Genomic DNA, 21,574 nt, shown 5'->3' with positions numbered 1-21,574 from the left:
GATACATTCGTTTCATAAAACCATGTCTTTCTTAGCGTCTGGTTTGTATATTAACGGTGATTTTATATGACCCATATTATTTCGTTTTGAGAAAAATATTAAAATTAGCAAAAATAGTAATTAAAGCGTATCGCTATATACCCCCCTCCGAGAGACTAAGACGATAGATAATACATAATATATACATATGATAAAAAATTGAAAATAACAGGAAATAAAACAACGCAATGTTTATACGAGGAGAAAGAAAAATCACTAAATTCACTATTACTCTACACTTTCTTGATAACTTCCACTAAATCTGGCCTTTCTCTTAGGTCTGCTGTTTGTTTTGTTGGATATTGTCACTTTTTCTGGTTCGTGATGGGCACCTACTTTCGTGAAGCTCATACGCTGGCTTCAATCTGTCTATGGAAATTGTTGTTTCTTTTCCATTTACACGGACGACAAAAGTCTTGGCACCTCGTTTGACTACAGGAAAAGGACCGTGATATGGGTTTTCTAAGCTGCTTTTGATTGTATCAAGGCGGATGAAAACGTGAGAGGTGGTTTTCATGTCTTTGAAAATGAAGGTGCTTTTGGATCCATGATGCGACAGTTGCGTAGGACAGAGGTTTTCGAAATGGTTTCGAAGCGTTTTTAGGTATATGTGAGCACTGTCGTCGGTGTTTCTTTGTGACGAAACAATAGTTAACCTGGCAACACAATGGTTCTCCGTACACGAGTTCGGCGGCTGAAGTACCTAAATCTTCTCTCCACGCTGCTCGTATGCTCAGTAACACTGAAGGTAGGCTTTCGGTCCATCGGATGTTTTCATGACATCGAATTGCTGCTTTTAACTGTCGGTGAAACATTTCTACCATACCATTTGCTTGAGGATGATAGGCAGTTGTCCTTAAATGGGTAATTCCAGTTAATTTGCAGATTGATTTGAAAAGATGCGATTCGAATTGTCGGCCTTGATCTGTTGTGATGCGCTTGGGAGTGCCGAAACGAGCTGTCCAACCAGAAAAAAATGTTCTGGCTACTGTGTCTGCTTCTTGATTAGGCATCGGGAAAGCTTCTGGCCAACGTGTGAAACGGTCGACGCATGTTAGACAGTATATGTTTCCTTCTGAAACCGGCATCACTATAATGTCTATGTGGACATGTTCGAATCGGCTGGAAGGTGGTAGAAAACTTCCAGTAGGTGAAACAATGTGGCGCGATATTTTAGATTTTTGGCACTGTATACACGCTCGAGTCCATTTCCTCACATCTGATTTAATGGATGGCCAAACATATCGCTGTGTGATCATCTTCACCGAACTGTTGATTCTGGGATGTGCTAGGTTATGCATGGTGCGAAAAATTGCCATTCGAAGTGGTTTCGGTACAAATGGTCTGGCTGTAGATGTTGATATGTCACAGTACAAACTCACGTTTTGTTCGGAAAAGCGTATTTTCTTTATTTGCAGTGATGTTTTCTCACTTAAAAAAGTTTGCATTTCTGGATCAGTTCCTTGTGCGAGAGCTAAGTCCATGATGTCGATATCTGTCTTGATGCTATGGACTCGAGATAGTGCGTCTGCCACAATATTTGTTAATCCAGAAATGTGCTGAATGTTAGTGCAAAACTGTCCTATATAGTCTAAATATCTGAACTGTCTAGGACTACATTTATCTAGCTTCTGAGTAAAGGCGAAGGTGATTGGTTTCTGGTCTGTGGATATCGTTATGTCCATGCCTTCGATCATGTGTCTGAAGTGTTTTATGGCTAGATATATAGCTAATAGTTCTCTGTCGTATGCACTATATTTCTTTTCGCTAGGTGAGAATTTCTTAGAAAAGAAAGCTAAAGGTTTCATACCTGTATGCGTTTTTTGTTGTAGTACAGCTCCAGCACAAAAATCAGAAGCGTCACAAGTGATGGAGATATCAACATCGTTTACGGGGTGGCTCAGTAAAGCAGCGTTAGCTAAACTGTTTTTGCAGTCGTCAAAGGCTTGGATTCGATGTGGTGTCCATTCGATTGGTGCTTTTCCTTTAACATTACCTTTTAGGGCATTATGTAGTGGTGCTTGTAGCTCAGCTGCATTGGGTATGAACCTTCGGTAGAAGTTTAACATACCTAGGAATCTGCGTAGGTCTTTCACTGTTTTTGGCTGTGTGAAATTTTGTACAGCTGCTACTTTTTCTTGTGGAGGTGTGAGTCCTCCATCTGATACTGTGTATCCCAAAAAGGTAATCTCGTTTTTGCCGAATTGGCACTTTGCTGGGTTTATCACAACGCCGAACTGCTTGAGCCATTTGAAAATTTCTTCCAAATGCGACATATGCTGCTCTTCGGATTCTGATGCAATGAGAATGTCGTCGATGTAGGCGTAAGCGGAGTCTAAACCACGTAAAATCTTGTCTATGAAACGCTGGAATGTCTGTCCTGCGTTTCGTAAACCAAAAGGCATATATAAATACTCGTACAGCCCCAACGGTGTGGTAACGGCGGTCTTTGGTATGTCTTCGGTGGCTACTGGTATCTGGTTGTATGCTCTAACTAAATCTATTGTAGAAAAGATTGTTTTACCAGCTAGCGACTGACCGAAATCCTCGATGTGCGGAATTGGATATCGATCTGGAACTGTTCTTTGGTTTAGACGTGGATAATCTCCGCAGGGTCTCCATTCCTCACCTTTCTTCGGGACCATGTGCAGTGGAGTAGACCAGTTACTTTTTGATGGTCTTATGATGCCTAGCCGTAGAATATTTTCAAACTCTTTTTTAGCCCATTGTAGTTTGTCAGGTGCTAATCGTCGAGGCTTCGAAAAAACGGGTGGACCTGGTGTTGTCTCGATGTGGTGCTTGGTTTGATGCTGAATTTCTTTCACGATACCGGCGGGTCGCGTGATTTCCGGAAATCGTAGCAACAGTTCATGGTAACGCGACACTTCCGCGATAGTCTTTACGCTGCCGTCGAAACACTCTTTAACGAGTCCCTTTGTTCGAAGGGTTCTCGTACTGTCTACTAAGCACTGGTTAGCAATGTCCACTAGGAGAGCGAAATGGGAAAGAAAATCAGCTCCAATGATAGGCTTTGAAATGTCCGCCACTACGAATCGCCACGTAAAATCACGCCGTATTCCGATGTTTAAAGTCAAATTCACATACCCGTATGTCGCGATTTTAGTGTCATTGGCCGCGTATAGTTCGTATGAAGTCTTTTCGCGTGCACCCCGTACATATTTCCGCGAGAAAACGCACAGATCGGCACCGGTGTCGATTGAAAATTGTTTTTTAGTATCATAGTCTGTTACGTAAAGGCGGCGAGACTTTGGGCTTCGATCGGATGCCGCACCGGTATATTTTGGTTTGTGCTTGAGCCTGCGACAAACTAGCTAGCTGAATTTTCATTTCAGCTAATTCGGCTGTCAATTTATCGATGGTACTTTCGCGCGCGTTGAAAGCTTCAGAAATATGGACGCTAGGAGCTATAGCTTCGGAGCTTGTGTCAGCTAGCTCGGCAACTGCGTCCAAACTAGCTTTAGCTTGAGTAGCTAGGATAGCATGTGTAGACGATGGCAGTCTACCTAACCACAGAGATCTTACAATATTATCTGATACTGTTTTGCCTGCTAAAGACTGTAAATGTCGTAAAAATTGAGAAGGTCGTCGATCGCCCAGTTCTTCATGCTCAAGTAGTCTTTTAATTTTTTGTTGTTGAGATGCACTAAGTCTCTTAATTATCTCTAACTTTAATTTTACGTACCTCTCTGTTGTTGGTGGTGACACAATGATGTCCCTAACTTCTGATATGTACACTGTTTCGAGATTAGCAACTATGTAATTAAATTTTGTTGCGTCACTTGTTATGTTTGCAAGTGTAAATTGGTTTTCCACTTGCAGGAACCAAATTTCAGGATCGTTGGGCCAAAACGGTGGGATTTTAACTGAAATCCGATTAATTGAAGCACTATTATCCTGAAACACTGAAGCACTGTTGTTGGCACTGGTACTGTCCGTCATTTTCGATGCTCACTGTATTTAAAAAACCGGCAAAAGTATATTATTAGAGTTAATTTGTTAAATTTTCGCGGCGTTTTAAATCACGTCGGGGTCACCGGTAGGTGTGTGTTGACGGAATTAATTAGAAATAATAAAAATAAGTTAACAACGAACAGTAAAACATTTATTTATTTTGGTAACAAAAAGGTGTTGCTTAGTTAGATCTCGGAAAAGGGTCGGTCGTTAGCGAGTAGTGCCTCGGTTGCACGCTGTGAATATACTGTTAAGAAAAGCCACACTCTATTATATCGATGTTATGCCTTTCTACAATATGGCTCGGAGAGGGCAATAAATCACTCCGATCTGACGCATAAAAACAGACACACTTCTGCAGTTTTAAAAACGAATGCATGTCCCAAAGTGAGTTGTTGACATAATGGTCTGATATGGTAATTAATTTATGGCGACTTCAGTTAGTTAAACTGACACTCCAAAAACATATGGTCAGGGGATGCATTCGTTTCGTAAAACCATGTCTTTCTTAGCGTCTGGTTTGTACATTAACGGTGACTTTATATGACCCATATTATTTCGTTTTGAGAAAAAATATTAAAATTAAAATTAGCAAAAATAATAATTAAAGCGTATCGCTATAAATGAATGATTTTCAATTCAATTTAGATGATTGTAGAGGCCAAGTATCAAGTATATGACAACGGTTCTAACATGAAGGCAAGAAATAAAGGTGTATAAGCTCGTGTTTGCAAAGAATATCCTCCTTATTTTTATGTTATGTGGATCCCACTCCCTCAATTTAGTCATTGGATGCAGATTGTGTGCTTGCAATGCGTACAATTAACATCTTTTTTTGGTACTGTAAAAGTACAACATTATACATGTTGTAAAAGTAAAACGTTATACATTTTTTCTGTTTGTTGGCAATGTGTATTTATCTTTTGTCTCGCTCCTTTGTTGCTTGAATTTCAAATGCGCTCGTTATGCTACTCCATATGTTGCACTAGCTACAAATAATAACTGACTATTGTACTATTTTTTGATTAAATATATTGTTACACAGTTCTTTTTCTTTATAATGAAATTTTGATTTTTTGTATTGTGTTACTATTTTTTTTATATTTGCAGGATATAATATTTCGTATAAAAGGGCGCCAAATTTTGTTTTGCCCGGTGCGCTCAAAACCGTAGAAGGGTGGTTCGCCAAAATTAGCGACATATTTTGTAACTCGCTTTTTTCTTAAGTCCTTTACATACTGTGTTTCAAATTATGTTGCCAAAGTTAAGTTATACTATAGATGAATGTAAGCCACTTAACAACAATTTAAAAAAAATATTTTTACAAGCATTTTATGCAATTTTAATGCCAAAATATCAACTCCGAGGCTGTAACCCACCTTGTTTTTTGATCTGTTTTATAGTATTACACACTGAAAAGTTACAAAAGTGCAGATTATTTTATCAATAATTAATTAAAAACCCAATGTTATTTAAAACTGTTAACTTAATAACTTTCATTTTTAAAATAAAGCCATAAAAATCTACTACTAAAAACTGTAACCAACTTTGTGCATCAACACCGAGGCTTCATGAAAATATATAAAAATTTAGGCCAAACTGCACTATACTGTATGGCAGGCAGCTTGACAAGAGAGGAACGCTTCAGTCTAACCCAAATTGTGGAAGAAAGTGGACGAACATGATATCGTTAAGCGATAGAAAAATTTTCAAGGTGTCTTAAGCTAAGCGTATGTTTTTATACAGTCAACACCGAAACCTTCGTAAAAATTTAATTTTGCTAATTTTTTTAATATGTTCTTCTTTCAAGTATGCGCTATAAAGTTTTTTTGACACCCCATGAATAAAGCAGAATTATTTTTAATATTTGTAGAAAGTAGAATTAAAAATGTATGAAATCATCAACTCCGAAGACCAGTCGTGCCTCAGAGTTGACGAACGTGTCTCAGAGTTGTTGAAAGTGTGTGAGTGGTCATTCTTAAACTAAAAAAATACAATTTAAGCTTAGTCTGATATAGGAAAAGGGTTAGTGAGTAACCTCTCAAGATGTTTCGGTCGGTTTGGTAATAATATCTTCTTTTGTAGAAAATGGCTCGTATACACTGGAGTACAACGGAAAAATGAAGGCGAAAACCCCCAAAATCGTTAAATAAAGATTTTATGAAAGAAAGTAATATTTTATGCAGCTATGCTTATTTCTGTCAGAGTATACCATTTTGGGTAGTCTTCTCTAATGTTGATAAAAGAGACATCTGTCTATGTATGCACATTATGTGAAAACATGGAGCTCATGTGTGGAAGCGGATATCAAATCATTATGTTGCGCAAAAAGAGAGAAGAATGTATAGAAAGGAAATGCCAAGATTGTGTTCAAAAGCAGATTATATTTTTGAAGTTTAACGGAGAAGACACGGCTACTTATTAAAAAGTTTTGTCAACACGAAGGCCGGTCTAAATCAATTCTGACGCAATTGATATTTTACCTCTTCTTCATGTTTTTCTGTAGTAGTTTATATCAAAATGGAAGCGTTTTGTATAGTTTTATTACATACCAATTTTTATTTAATTGTTACGCTCATAAATTTCAATTAACAGAGAATTACGTCAGCACCGTGGACACTTAGTCAACTCCGAAGTCACATTTCCGTTTTTCGGAAAATATTTAAAAATTATCTCGGCTGGTATCATGGGTAAGTTGAATAGGTCATTTTATAAAAAATATTTAAAAATGAACTAATTCTAAACCATGTTTTAAATTAAATTTCTCTACCTCGAAATTGCCGCCTATTTTGGCGAATCACCCAGAACCGGCCCTGCCCGTGAGTAATAGTTTATTACTAACGGGTTGAAGTTAGGTTCAAGTGGTGCATGCTACTTTTTAGAGTTATTAGTCGTATATAAACTGCAAATAAAATTACTTAAACTTGTTCTTTTAATACAATGATTATTATTATTGTAATTTTTAAAGAATTAATGTCCGACTGGTCTATTATTTGACAAATAATGACATTATTTCGAAGTCTATTAAGTACGACATAACGCCCAAGGGCGTGTTATTGAAAAATAACGCCCTAGGTCCTATTAAATTTAAATAACGAGTTAAATACTGTCAAGTTGACAAATAAATCTCTAAGTAAAAATATGGTTTCCACAATTACGTTACGACTATTTCTGGTAAATGTACTTATTTGAAACTTAATTAATTCAAAATTCATTCAAATTTTTTGCATATAAAGAATAATTTAGCCGCACATTAAACGTTGATGGCACCACGGGTATTATAATAATAACTCTTTCGGTCAACGTATATAGGTACCTCGGCGTGCAAGCACCCTTAAGCGTGATTATCCTTATAATACCCTTGGTACATTAATAACTATTTTAACTGTACCTAACAATGGATCAGTAGGATTATTTACATTTAAATTTCATCATCTGATTATTTATTGAGGTTATTAACAGATAAACATAAACAATCGGTACTAGTTCCGTAAAAGATGAGGCTATTTACGGATATGAAATTTATATCATTGATTCACTTGCTAATGATTTTACAATAAATTTTTATTTGGAGCAAACGTTCTGTTTCATGTAATTATCATTTTAAAATATGTCTTATTTTTAAAAGCCCATTATATACCATGAAACAACAAAAATTTCTCTAATGACAACTGTTTCATAAGCTCAAGCAGGGTAATTCTAACAGTGTTTCCATAGTATAAAATATGTTTTCTTATGAAAAATAAAATCTTTCGATTTTTAAATATGTTACTAGATGCTAATTATATTTTTCTGTTAATTATAATATAAAGGTCGTATAAAACGTATAGTATTCTTTTCGAATGTAATGGCTATTACTCACGATGATGAAGTTTGCGACATGAGCCGAAGGCGGGTAAAAACTTCATAATCGTGAGTAATAGCTCATTGAAAAACATGCTCGTTGAATAATATATTATTTTACTTACCGGTTCTATAAAAGTTTCTACTTCCAGAAATGAACAAACCAGTTTATAGAAGAAAAAGATATAACCCCTTATCTACTGCACAATTATTTATTACAAAATCTGTTATTTTAAAAATAATGCATCTTTTTAAATTGTAGTAAATGCTCCTACAGTGCGCTGGAATATGTGTTACCCCCGCCTTATTAACTCTTTTATTTTTAGTACATACGCAAAGACTCTGACACGTCGATTTTTAAAATAATCATAGTATATTATAGCATCAATGTTTCGAACTTTAAGCGATTCCTCTTCAGGTGACAGGCATAACTTTGACTTTTTTAAATAGTAAAGTACATCATATGACACCTCATTTAAAATATTTTGAAATCCTGATTACAAAAATGTATAATACTTTACTCCTATTGGAGACCGTACGCGCAAAATTTCGGTCGAATTTTTTTTAAACGCCTAATTTTTTTTGAATTGTGAGAAGATTAATAAGTATTTTTGAAAAATTTAAACGCATAATGAAATATTACATCACTACGGAGGTCCAAAAGTCATTTAGACTAAACAAAAAGTTTCTGTTGAATTATATATTTGAAATTAAAAATCATACTAAGTTTTCACTTTTTTTCACCCCTGTGACATATTAAAATAAACATTATAGAAGTTCTTAGGGACTTTCGACCCTTGCTAATACTGTAATATTTCATTCTGCGTTAAAATTTTTCAAAAATACTTATTACTTTTCTCAGGTTTCGAAAAAAATGAATGCGTTTAAAAAAAAATTCGACCAAAATTTTGCGCCTACGTTCTCAAATAGGAGTAAAGTATTATACATTTTTGTAATCAGCATTTCAAAATCGTTTAAATGAGGTGTCACGTGATGTACTTTCCCATTTAAAAAAGTCAAAGTTATGCCTGTCACCTGAAGAGGAATCGCGTAAAGTTCAAAACATTGATGGTATAATATAGTATGATTATTTTTAAAATCGACCTGTTTTAAAATCGAGCGTTTTGCTTATGTGTTAAAAATAAACGAGTTAATAAGGGGGTAACTCTTATTCCAGCGCACTGTATATTAAGAAAAAAGTATTAATAATTCAAGAATATATAAATATTAATCTCTCCCCTTCAACATTTAAACATAAATCTCACAAACAAATTTACGGCTTTGTATAGAAAAGGTGACAAATCCCGCTTTTTCTCTAACACACCCTAAATCACTCAATAAATAAAAACTTGAAGCATTGAAGAATATCTCGAGAATCATTAATTCCAAACATCACTGAAAATTACGGGATAAAAAAGCAACAATGCCCTATCTGGATGAATCTCGTCGCCTTTTTTATTATCTCCAAACAAAAGTGTTGTACCCATAGAATAAATAAACGCCAACACAAGAGATTTGGGATCCGGACATGACAATCCAGGTCTCTGGAGTCTGGGGAAGTGGAGAGTAACCATGGAAACACCTTCGTGGTGCATAGCTTTAGACCTGCTGCAACTTTCACTCGGTGTGCGTACAGCCGAGGCCCTTTCAAACCCCTCTTAATCTGTTTTAACATCGTCGTTTTGGATAGATAATGAAAAATAAAAGTGTATTGGCTAGTGGTAAATCCGCTGAAATTGAATATTTAATAAAAATGCATTTAGATACCGAATTATATTTGCTACTAATTGGACGTTTGTTGTAAACATAAACATGTTGTAAAGTGGTATATTATTGTATCTAGATTTTAATATATGTATTATTTATTTATTTATACGCACAACAGGCCGTTAAGACCTAGTGATTTTTTATAAAAAATAATCATAAAATTAATTAATTACAATATTATTTTAAACAAAACTCAAACTTATATATATCAATCGGTTTTAAAATGTATTGCGACGTTGTCCGATGCCTAATTTCCAAGACACTCTATCATCCCATTGGTCCTCTCTAAGATCTCTTGCGCTCATCGCCTTCGTTACTCCCTTTCTCCAAGATTTTTTGGGTCTTCCTCTCTTTCTGCGGTTTGGTGGTACCCATTGCATAATTATTTTAGGGAGTCTTGAGTTATCCATCCTCTGGACGTGTCCGTACCATATCAGCTGTTTTATTTCTATATCTGTTGTTAGAGGGCCGTCAACCCCCATTCGTAATGATGAGATAAGACAGCGAATGGGGGTTGACCAAACTCAAACTTAAGTATGTTATAAAAAATGCTTAGCTAATCTGAAGGACCTGATGAACAATATTTCTCAATTCACTTCTATTTTGTTCGCTGGGAACTAAATTTGTCATAAATTTGGTCCTGCTGATGTTCATTTTTAGACCTATTGTTGAAGATACGTTTTCTAATTCTAGTAGCATTTGTTGTGCTTCACCCAGATCTTCGGTAATAAGTACTATATCGACGGCAAAACGAAGATGATTGAGCATTTCTCCATCTATTTTTATTCCTCTGTTTTCCCACTTTAGCATTTTAAAGGCGTATTCGAGGACCGCTATAAATAATTTAGGTGAGAGAGTGTCGCCCTGTGTAGTATCATGTAGTTTTACACGCATTGTGGCGTTTTGGTATAATGTTTGTACTAACTTTGTAAACAGGTAATCTATTCTACTAGGTCTGGATTCCGCGTATGAAAAAAAAGTTGACTAATAGCAAGCTGAAAATTTGTTAATAGCTTAAGGGTGTCTAGTCGGACAGACTTTGATATATGGGAACACTGGAACAGGGGAAGTTTTAATTGTGGAACAGGCTAAAAATTTGGAACGATCAGACCACGAAAACGGCACATGAATTTTGTCCGACAGAACAGACTTAAACTCTTCGAACAGAGATTAAACTCTCATGAAAAAATCAGACTGCTATTTATCACCAAATGGGCGTTTTAATAAGTGGAACATGTAGAATATGCCAAATGACAAGAATTATGACAGGTGATAAATAGCAGTCTGATTTTTGCATGAGAGTTTAATCTCTGTTCGGAGAGTTTAAGTCTGTTCTGTCGGACAAAATAAATGTGCTGTTTTCGTGGTGTGACCGTTTCAAATTTTTAACCTGTTCCACAATTAAAACTGCCCCTGTTCCAGTGTTCCCGTGCATTAAAGTTTGTCTGACTAGACACCGTTAAGCTATTAACAAATTTTCAGCTTGCTATTAATCAACTTTTTTTTCATACGCGGGATCCAGACCTATACTATTGTTCAGAGCAGTTATAATGCTGTCTAATTCCACAGTGTCGAAGGCTTTGTGAAAGTCTACGAAGATAAGTACCAGTGGTCTGTTATATTCTATCGACTTCTCTATTAAGGGTTTTACTGTTTGTAGGTGATCGTTTGTTCCGAATTTTGAGCGGAATCCAGCTTGTTCTCGGGGTTGGTAGAAATCTTACAGATGTGGTTCAATAAGCTGATTGGTCCATAGTTTTCTAGGTGCGCCTTGTCTCCTTTCTTGTGCAGTAAAATTGTTACTGTATTGTTCCATGTTTCCGGTATGCAACAATCTGTTAGACACCGGTTAAACAAAATTTTTATTTGGTTGAGAAGGGCACGTCCATCCACCTTTACAGCTTCTATTACGACTCCATCTTCTCCTGGCGCTTTGTTGTTTTTCATCTTTTTCATTGCGTCCTGGATTTCGCTTAGTGTGATCTCTGGCAAGAGCTGTGAACCCTGGTTGATGATTTTACGTGATGCAGCGGCTTCCAAATTCTTTTAGTCTTCTCTTTAGCTTGTGTATAGTTCTTGATAGAAGTCTTCAACTATGTGTGATAGTTCTTCTCTATTTGATGTGGGGACTCCTTCTTTGTTGTTTAGTTTATGTATTACTCATTTTCCATTGTTTAGCCTTCTTCTCAGTCTTTCAGACTTTTGTTCTCTTCTATAGTTCGCTGGACTTTTTCATTCTTAAATTTCCTTAAATCTTTCCTTATAGCTTTTGATACTTCTTTGTTTATTTCTCGCAGTTCTTCTTCGTCAATGCTTTCGTTTCCTTTGATTTTTCTTCTAGCTTCCATTAGTTGCTTTGTTTCAATGGTTATTTTTTCGTCATGGCGTCTTTTAGGGCAGCATTTTACTTGAGCCTCTCGAATAGCTTCTACGATATTTTCGTTTAGGGCATTTTCATTATTCATCCATTCATTTTGTTGTAGGATTTTATTGATATTGCCTTGGTATTCTTTTAAATTCGTTGGGTCGTTCCATATTGGGTTGGCTTTCTTCCTAATCATTTTGGATCTTTCAGTTATTAAGTCTAATTTTAGTTTGGCTTTTCTGACCATTCTATGATCGCTGCCTGTGGTAAAGCTATTAAGGACTGTGACATCGTTGAATATATATTTTTTTCACTGATTATGTAGTCTATTTCGTTTCTGGTCTTACCATCTGGGCTTTTCCACGTCCATCTTCTGTGATCTTTTTTAGAGGAGAAACTATTCATCTGGTATAGATTTTGTTGTAATATAAATTCTAGTAGTGTTTGGCCACGCTCGTTTCTGCCTTTGGGTCCAAATTTACCTAGTGCTGTTTTCTGTTCATCCTGCTTTAGACCGATCTTTGCGTTAAAGTCGCCGCATATAATCGTGTAATGAGTTGGTGTTTCTTTCAGTGCCGTTGAGATGTCGTCGTAGAAGTCTTCAGTCTCTTCATCCGGATGGTCCGTTGTTTTTTGTGTGTGTACCTGAATAATCTTTATTTTAAACCTTCGGTTTAGCTTTACGATTAAATAGGCTATTCTTGTGGATATACTTCTTGTAATCATCCAGACCATAGCCAATCATCAAAAATTAAATGGTAGAATTGACAGAAAAGTACATATATCTCGGTCATGAAATCAGAATAGGCAAGGACAATCAGACTTGCGAATTTCAACGACGAATAACACTTGCTTGGGCGGCGTATGGTTTACAAAGAGACATTTTTAAGAGCAACATCCCGACAGCTATGAAACGCAAGACATTTGACCAATGCGTTCTTCCTATTATGGTATACGGAGCAGAAACTTTCACGCTCACAAAAACAACAGCACTAAAAATGCGAGTGGAACAAAGGCGCATGGAAAGATCGATTCTCGGCGTGACAAAAAAAGACAAAATAAGAAACCAAGACTTAAGGAAAAGAACAGGTATCACTGATGTCGTTCAACGTATAGCCAAGCTGAAATGGAATTGGGCAGGTCACATAGCGCGACTGAAAGACTCAAGATGGACCAGAAAACTAATTGACTGGCGCCCAAGAGAAGACAAATGCAGCAGAGGACGACCATCAACACGCTGGATGGACGACATTAACCGAATGTCCAAAAAATGACAACAAGAAGCACAGAACCGTGAAGAGTGGCGAAGAATGGGAGACACCTATATCCAGCAGTGGACAGAAGAAGTTGCATGATGATGATAATAATAATAATAAGGAGTTTATTTTATTTTACATTTACATTTTTTACATATGCATGAATATGTTGGATAACATAATTAAAGAAGTTTATCTTTAAATTAATTATAATATTACAATAATCAAAAATAAAAGTCTGTCTTATATTAAAACCAAAAGTTATATAGCATTTACAAAGTAAAAAAGAATATGAAATTATTAATTATTTTAAACAAATATAACTTATGGAAAATTTTATTAGTAACATTGTCCTAATATTTATATATTTTTTACAATTCATACATGTCACATTAATGCTTTTTCAAAATAAACAAAAAATCCCATTTATGTCCCGTAGGATGCGCATGGGGTATTTTTTGTTCAACAGATTATATTGTAATGGTTTCTACAATATGTATATCATTAATATTTTTTTTACCAAACTCTATTAATTAAAAAAAAAAAACGAAGGAATTGCCTAAATTAAAAAAAAACATAAGTCAAATTTAAAACAGTTATAACTACTATAAAATATTAGGTTGAAATTACTTTAATTTGCATCTCTTTCAATTAGAGAATGAATAACAGACCTCTCAGTGTTTAAAATGAATGATTTAATAAATGACTTAAAAAGACCTTTTGAGTTAATGGTCGTTAAATACATTTTATATGTAACAAGCTTAATGATCTTTGTCCTATGGTCTTATTTTTTAAAGCAATTTGTATGTTATCGTCAAGTTTATACAAGGTGTCCAGAAACTCCACCGACAAACGAAGACAGGAGATTCCTCAGATAATTTTAAGATAATTTAACCCAATTCACCTAGTCCGAAAATGCTTCCTAAGGGAGCTAGAGCTCTTTGAAGATGGCGTCATGTAATTAGTTTTTCTTAAATACCTCCAGAACGCTTCTATTTAGAAAAACCAAAATTGATATACATATTTACTTTCCAGAAATGAATCGATTTAATCCATTGCGAATTTCAAGTACAGGCCATAGGCGTCCGTTTTGGGTAGGGCAACGGTTATTTTATCGCCTTTTTTGTCTTTAATTTTTAAGCATTTTTGAGTCTGAATTATTTACTTCTGAGTTATGCTAGTACTAAAAGGTACTCTTAGTTTAAGTCGATAGGATACACCGTTTTCTAGAAAAATCGATTTGTAAATTTTTCGTTCCTTGAATTTAAAAAAAAAGATTAAAAAAAACTATTTAGAAAGATGAAAACTGGTACATTTATTTATATTCCAGAGATTAATCGATTTCATTAATGGCGAATTTACAGTACCGGTCATAGGCGTCCGTTTTGGGTAGGTCAACAGTTCTTTTATAGCATACCTTTATTGTCTTTAATTTTTAAGTATTTTTGACACTAGATTATTCAATTATAAGATATTCGAGTACAAAAAGTTACTCTTGCTTTAAGTTGGTAAAATACATCGGTTTTCTTTTAATTTTTTTAGCTTTTTTTTTTCAAATTCCCAAAACTAAAAACTTTCAAATCGATTTTTCTAGAAAACGGTGTATCCTATCGACTTAAAGTAAGAGTACCTTTTAGTACTAGAATACCTCACAATTTATTAATCCAGTATAAAAAATGCTTAAAAGTTGAAGACAAAAAAGTTATGCGATAAAATAACCGTTGCCCTACCCAAAACGTACGCCTATGACCGGTACTAGAAATTCGCAATGGATGGAATCGATTCATTTCAGGAAAGTAAATAAGTACACCAATTTTAGTTTTTCTAAATAGAAGCGTTCTGGAGGTATTTAAGAAAAACTAATTACATGGCGCCATTTTCAAAGAGCTCTAGCTCCCTTAGGAAGCATTTTCGGACTAGGTGAATTGGGTTAAATTGTCATAAAATTATCTAAGGAATCTCCTCTCTTCGTTTGTCGGTAGAGTTTCTGGACACCCTGTATATTGTATTATAGTTATGTTGAGTTGAATGAATTATGGAGTTATTCTTATAAATATGTAAAACGACATTAAGAAAATATGTTTGCCTGATATCCAAAAGTGTTGTTTCTTTAAATAGGGAGTCTGATGGGTAAGTGTTGTTTTTATTATAAATTATTTTTAGGATTTTTTTTTTGTATCATTTCTAATTTTTTTTAGATGAGTTTTCAAGGCAGAACCCCATGAGGTGATTGCATAATTGACTCTGGATTCAACGAGTGCCTGGTATACAATTTTAAGGTGAGTTGTTTTTAAAATAGTTTTCATATACTTTAATTTATACAATAATGGCCTTAAATTATTCGTTACGTTATTTATATGCATATCCCATTTAAGGCGAGAATCAATAATTATGCCCAAGTATTTAATATGATTTTTTAATTTTATTATTTTATTTCCTATTTTATCGGTCCGAAGAACTGTAAATTCGGGTAATAGTACATTATATACCGCGGGACTGAAGTAGTACATTTAATCCTGAAGGTAAAGTTTATGGCCCGACCGCAGGGAGGGCCATAATTTACCTGAAGGATTAAATGTACTTCAGTCGCAAGGTATATACGATACTTTTCGTACTTCCGGTATGATTTTATTAATTATTTCAATAATTTCAATCAGTTTTTTCTCTCTTCAACTCATTTAATAAACTGTCTTTAAAATAAGTTACCATAGTAACATTGCGTTGTGACAGTTATAATTTAGAAACATTGTCATTACTAGTGTCATTGTAAAGAAACATTGTTATTGATAATTATTGGTATCATGAGTGAAGAAGGTGTATCTGATATTGATAAAAGAGCAGCCGAAGTAGGTGAAGAATTGTTACCACCGAAATCTAGAAAACTATACGAGCAGCAGTACGATGCTTTTAAAAAGTGGTGCCGCTTAAAAAATGTGAGACAACCTACTGAAAATGCGCTGTTAGTCTACTTCGATGATAAATCAAAAGCGGTTTGTGCCTCAACCCTCTGGGCACATTACTCAATGCTGAAATCGGTTATTAACATTAGAGAAGATATTGATATAAGTAAATTTCCAAAATTATTAGCTTTTTTGAAGAGAAGAAATGAGGGATTTAAGCCAAAGAAGTCAAGAATTCTCACGTCTGAGCAGGTAGATCAGTTCTTACGGGAGGCTCCGGATGATAAATATTTAATGCTTAAGGTAAATTTGGAAATTTGTTTATATTCAGAAATTTTAAGAAATCAATTTTTTTGTAGGTTGCACTTATTTTGGGCGTTGCGGGAGCTTGTCGTGGAAAAGAGTTGGTTGATTTAGAAATCGACGATGTGAGAGATTTGGGCGATTCCTTTCTAATTGCGATTAGAAACACCAAAAATAAAATTGACCGAAATTTTGTGATCAAAAATTCAGAAAACAGTGCCATCAGTTTTGTGGCGATATTTCGGAAATATGTGGCATTGCGAAAGACAGGGACAACTCATTCAAAATTTTTTGTTCAATACATCAACAAAGAATGTACTACGCGAGTAGTAGGAAAAAACATGTTTGGTACAATTCCACGGCAAATAGCAGCTTTCTTGAAATTAGAAAATGCGACGTCTTATACGGGACATTGTTTTAGACGCACATCTGCGTCTTTGTTAGCTGATTCGGGAGCAACAATAGACGTGCTGAAGAGACATGGAGGATGGAAATCCTCCAACGTGGCCGAGGGATATATTGAATCGTCTATTAAAAATAAACAAAAAATTTCAGATAAAATATTTGGTCAAGTCGCCGATTCGTCCACTATAGTTATGCCACAGTCCTCATTCTCGCTTCCTGTTTCCGCAGGATCTTCGAAACAAACACCAGTTCAATATGAAAAGGACCTATCTGTTACTCGTCAGTTACCTGCTGCATTAACCCAGGAAAGACTGGTCAATATGACGAACTGTCACAATATTAATTTGAATATTAACGTTAATTACCATTCTAATTAATTATATTTTTCAATAAAATATCCCTTAAATTCGTTTGTTTGTGATTTAATCGTTCCGGGAGTTTCGTCAATATTTAATCCCGGAGGGATTAAATGTGACACTTTAGTACCTGTCACAAGGGAGTGAAGTTGTCACTTTAGGCCCGGAAGTACGAAAAGTATTTTTATAGCTGCAGAAGGGAATAAAAAAGGTTTTTTCATAATTAATTGTGAGTTTTTTGTAGTCGAACCATCCAGAAATGTTTTTAAAATCGTCCTCTATTAATTCTTTTAACTGTTACCACGTATCGCCTTGGTAAAATATTGCTGTATCATCAGCAAATCTAATGATGTTTCCTTTAGTTTTTAAGTGAAATAAATTATTAATATATATATAGAACAAGATTGGCCCTAGAAAGGTACCCTGAGGCACTCCAAAATTAATTTTATTATTGTTACTCACCGAATTTCCTATTCTCACAGCTTGTTCTCTGTCGTTTAAGTAACTTTTAAACAGGTTTAAAGGTACTCCGCGAATTCCTATATCCTCCAAGGTCCCCAACAGCTGACCGTGAGATACAGTGTCGAAGGCCTTGGCAAGATCCAGAAATATACATATAGATGGTTTGGCTGAGTCTATTGAATCGTAAATTTGGTTTACCAAAGTAATTATAGCATCATTCGTAGAAAAATTCTCTCGAAAGTCAAACTGAGATTTTGACAAAATAGTATATTTATTTAAATAAGCGGATAATCCTGTTTTTACACTTTTTTCAAAGATTTTTGAAATTGTTGAAAGCAGTGAGATTGGTCTATAATTTGATAAACATTTCTTGTCTCCCTTTTTGTGCAATGGAGTAATAATGGCCTTTTTAAATTCAACTGGGCATTGTCCTGTTTTAAAAATAGAATTTATTAAATCTACTAAATAAGGTGCAATTATTTCAGAAGTTTTTTTAATTACTTCGGATTTAATCTTATCTATACCTGGTGCTTTTTTATTTGTTAATGTTTTTATTAAATTTATTATTTCTGGTTCTGTTACGGGTGTTAAGAAGAATGATGCGTTGTTAATTCGGAACTGATTTTTATTAAATGTGGGGTTATTCGAGACATCTATTTTTTCTGCCAGTTTTTCTCCAACACTACAAAAAAAGTTATTGAATTCTTTTGCTATATGTAATGGATCCTTAACTGCGGTCCCATCCTCCGAAATTATTTCCTCTATTAATTCTTTATTTTGCTTATTACCACAACCTTTAGTTAGTGTCCACAGGTGTTTGGAACTATTTTTGTTTTCTGTTATTTGTTTTTCATAAAAATTTAGTTTTGCTGCCTTAATAGTTTTGTCAACAATTGCGCGGTAGTTTAGATACTCCAGTTTTTTTGCATTATCTGTACGATCTTTGTTAAATTCTTTGTAAAGTTTATTTCTTTTTTCAATAGAGTTTATTATGCCCTTAGTTATCCATTGTTTTCTTTTAATGTTTTTACGCTGTATTTGTGTACTATGTGTGTTTTTTTCAATGTATAAGTTTAGTACTTTTTTTTATTAACGTTGCTTTTTGGTCCACGTCATCATCATCGAGGTGTTTGTATTGTGTCCAGTCATGTTTCTGTAAGTCTTGTCTTAAATTGTTGTAGTTTATATGTGTTACAGTACGGTCATGCTGAATTTTTAATTTTGGAAACAACGGGATAAATGCAAAAATCGCTTTATGATCAGATATAAATGTTTCATATACAGCTGCTACGATATCTTTTTCATTTTTGGTCTTGCTATTATAAAAAAGGTGATCTATGCAGCTTTTGGATGAACCACAAGCTCTAGTAGATTTATTTATTAAGGATAAAAAACCATATTCCTCCATTATATTTAGATAGTTTGAAACAGTGTCATTATTACTTTTTAAATTAATATTAATATCTCCAGTTAAGATATTACCAGCAATTTTTAATTTATTTGTTTGGTTCAGGTATATCTCAAGATGTTCAAGAAATTCTCCTCGTTTACTGGTGGTGGCTCATATATTGAAGTTATTGCAATATGTGTATTATTTTTCATACTTATTATGATTTGTATCGCACGACAAACCCCTATCGGTATTATTTTATATGTGTATTTAAGTTTACTTTTAATAAAAACTACAACTCCATCGTTTTTGTTTATATTGCCCTCGCTATACAATAGATCATAATTTTCTAAATGAAACAAATTACAGTCATGAATAGAAAACGTTTCACTCAGAACTATGCAATCAAAAGTAAAGGAAAGTTGGTGCAAAAATATCTTTAATTTATCCAAGTTTTTGTTTATGCTGCATATATTTTGGTGAAAAATACTGAATTTCTGACTATTTGAATTAGTATGTAAATCATTTATATCATTTATTAAATTTAACCTCAATGTATCGAAAGGTTCATGATTCACATCTCTAATATAAGGATCCATATTGCAATTATAACTGTATAAAAAGTTAAGTCAAGAAAATATCAATATATGTTGAACTAAGCTTACCTAAAGGCAAAAATTTAGAGCTCTTTAAAAGAAATAACTAAAAGAAAGATTTGTGGTCCCTAGAAATGAAAAGTTTTTTTTTATGGAAAAAATTAAATATAATATAAACCAAAAATTTTTAAGTGTGATTTTCAAGATGAAAATTTACCAAATAAAAAGAGACAGAGAAAAAGAAAATGAAAAAGACAATGAAAAAGACAAAAAAAAAGACAAAAAGCACAAATGACAAAAAGTAGGGATTTACAATAATATTTAGTAACAAATATCATAAATAGTAGAATGCTTATCTCCTTTTTGACAATTAATATATCTATTACATCATGAAAGAAAGACTTATAGTTTGTCTAGATGTGATTTACTTTTTATAATAGAAATTTTTTCACCTGTGCTTATGTGAATTTTTCCTGAAAGAGTCCATACAGATTTTAATCCATATTTAGCTGTGGCTTCATTTAGTAGTCCAACTCGTAGATTCGTTAGATCCTCTCGTACTACAATTCCTGTTCCTTTAAAGAGCTTCTTTTTCGAGCAAATGTCGTTTCTTACCTCTAAACTATTAAACTTTATGTAGATACCCCTAGGTTTTCCACCAGTTTTCCTTCCTATTCTATAACATGTTTGAATGTCTTTGCTTAATATATTTAAGGATAATTTTTCATTTATTGTTTTTAAAACTTGACCCTTTGTATCTTCCTTCTCTTCTTCAGGAAAATTAAAAAACCTCAGGCACTTTAGTCTGCCCTCCTGGTCCAATTTATCATATCTTTCCTCCATCCTTTCTTAATTCTCATATGATTTTCTGACGGATTCTTCTATTTTTTTAATTCTATTCTCGAAATTCGTTTTATCTTTAACAATTTTATCCTTTAACTCCGCCACTCTGTTTTCTAGGAGCGATAATTTCTCTTCAATTGTTTTGACAATAGTAATGGTAACGTTATCTATTAAAGTTTTTGTGAATGTTTCACTATTTATGGTTTTACTTACAGCGTTGTTTACTGCTTTTTCAATCTCTTCTCTAGATTCACGAGTCAAAACCATTTTTAATTTAAATATTACTATTAGGACACAACTTAGTAACACTTTGACTTAATTTTGTAATTTGTTTTACAATATTTCCTTTGATATTTGAGAGAATTTCGGGACCGCACTTTCAACACAACTTACTCTAGATTTGCCATAGGCGTCGATTGAAAGGATGATGATGATGACTTCTATTTTGGGATTTTTTTTAAGTCTACCTTCACGTGTTTAATCACCTTCCTCCACTTTATTAATCCACCTCGTTCTGGGTCTACCTCTTCTTTTGGGACCGATTAGTTTTCTGGTTATAACTATGTAGTTTAGGTATTCTGTTCTCTGCCATTCTTTCCAAATGTCCCAACTATGTGATTCTTTGTTACTTGACGAACCTGGTGATGATAGGTTCTTTGTACAAAGCCATTCATCTGTCATTGGTTTTTCTCTCCCACCCCACTTCTGTCTTCCGTCCTCCAAATATGCGTCTCAATATTTTTCTTTCCCATCTCTTTAGAGTATCCTCTTCAAGTTATTTAAAATTGTCCACCCTTTTAAAAACTATAGTTTTTACCACTTACAGGCCTCACACAAATGTGTTCTTCTTTTATTCCTTCTACCCCTACTATGATCATATTTGGTTTTGTCTTCAATTAGCTCCAATCCGAATTTCTGTGCTTCTTCAATAATTCTCTTTACAAATCTTCTTATTTTTTTCGCAGTTTTTGCTAGGATCGTTAGACCATGAGCATTTGCATTTGGCAAGCACTGGTGCTAATTTCTTGTGAGTGTTTCTTCCACCTGCATATTGCATGTTCTAATTACAGTTTCTAA

At 34.2% G+C, this 21,574-nt stretch overlaps 1 protein-coding gene across 1 annotated transcript; it reads right to left on the bottom strand.

Annotated features, from left to right (window-relative positions):
* Positions 1 to 3,276: 3,276 nt before the first annotated feature.
* Positions 3,277 to 3,999, bottom strand: LOC114326886 (uncharacterized). Its single transcript, XM_028275341.1, has one exon. It carries the CDS (start codon positions 3,997 to 3,999, stop codon positions 3,277 to 3,279), a length of 723 nt encoding a protein of 240 aa, XP_028131142.1.
* Positions 4,000 to 21,574: the final 17,575 nt, after the last annotated feature.

Source organism: Diabrotica virgifera, chromosome 6 (assembly GCF_917563875.1).
Source record: "Diabrotica virgifera virgifera chromosome 6, PGI_DIABVI_V3a".
In the NCBI taxonomy this organism is placed as follows: Eukaryota; Metazoa; Arthropoda; class Insecta; order Coleoptera; family Chrysomelidae; genus Diabrotica; species Diabrotica virgifera.
This window is presented reverse-complemented; position numbering and strand designations above follow the sequence as displayed.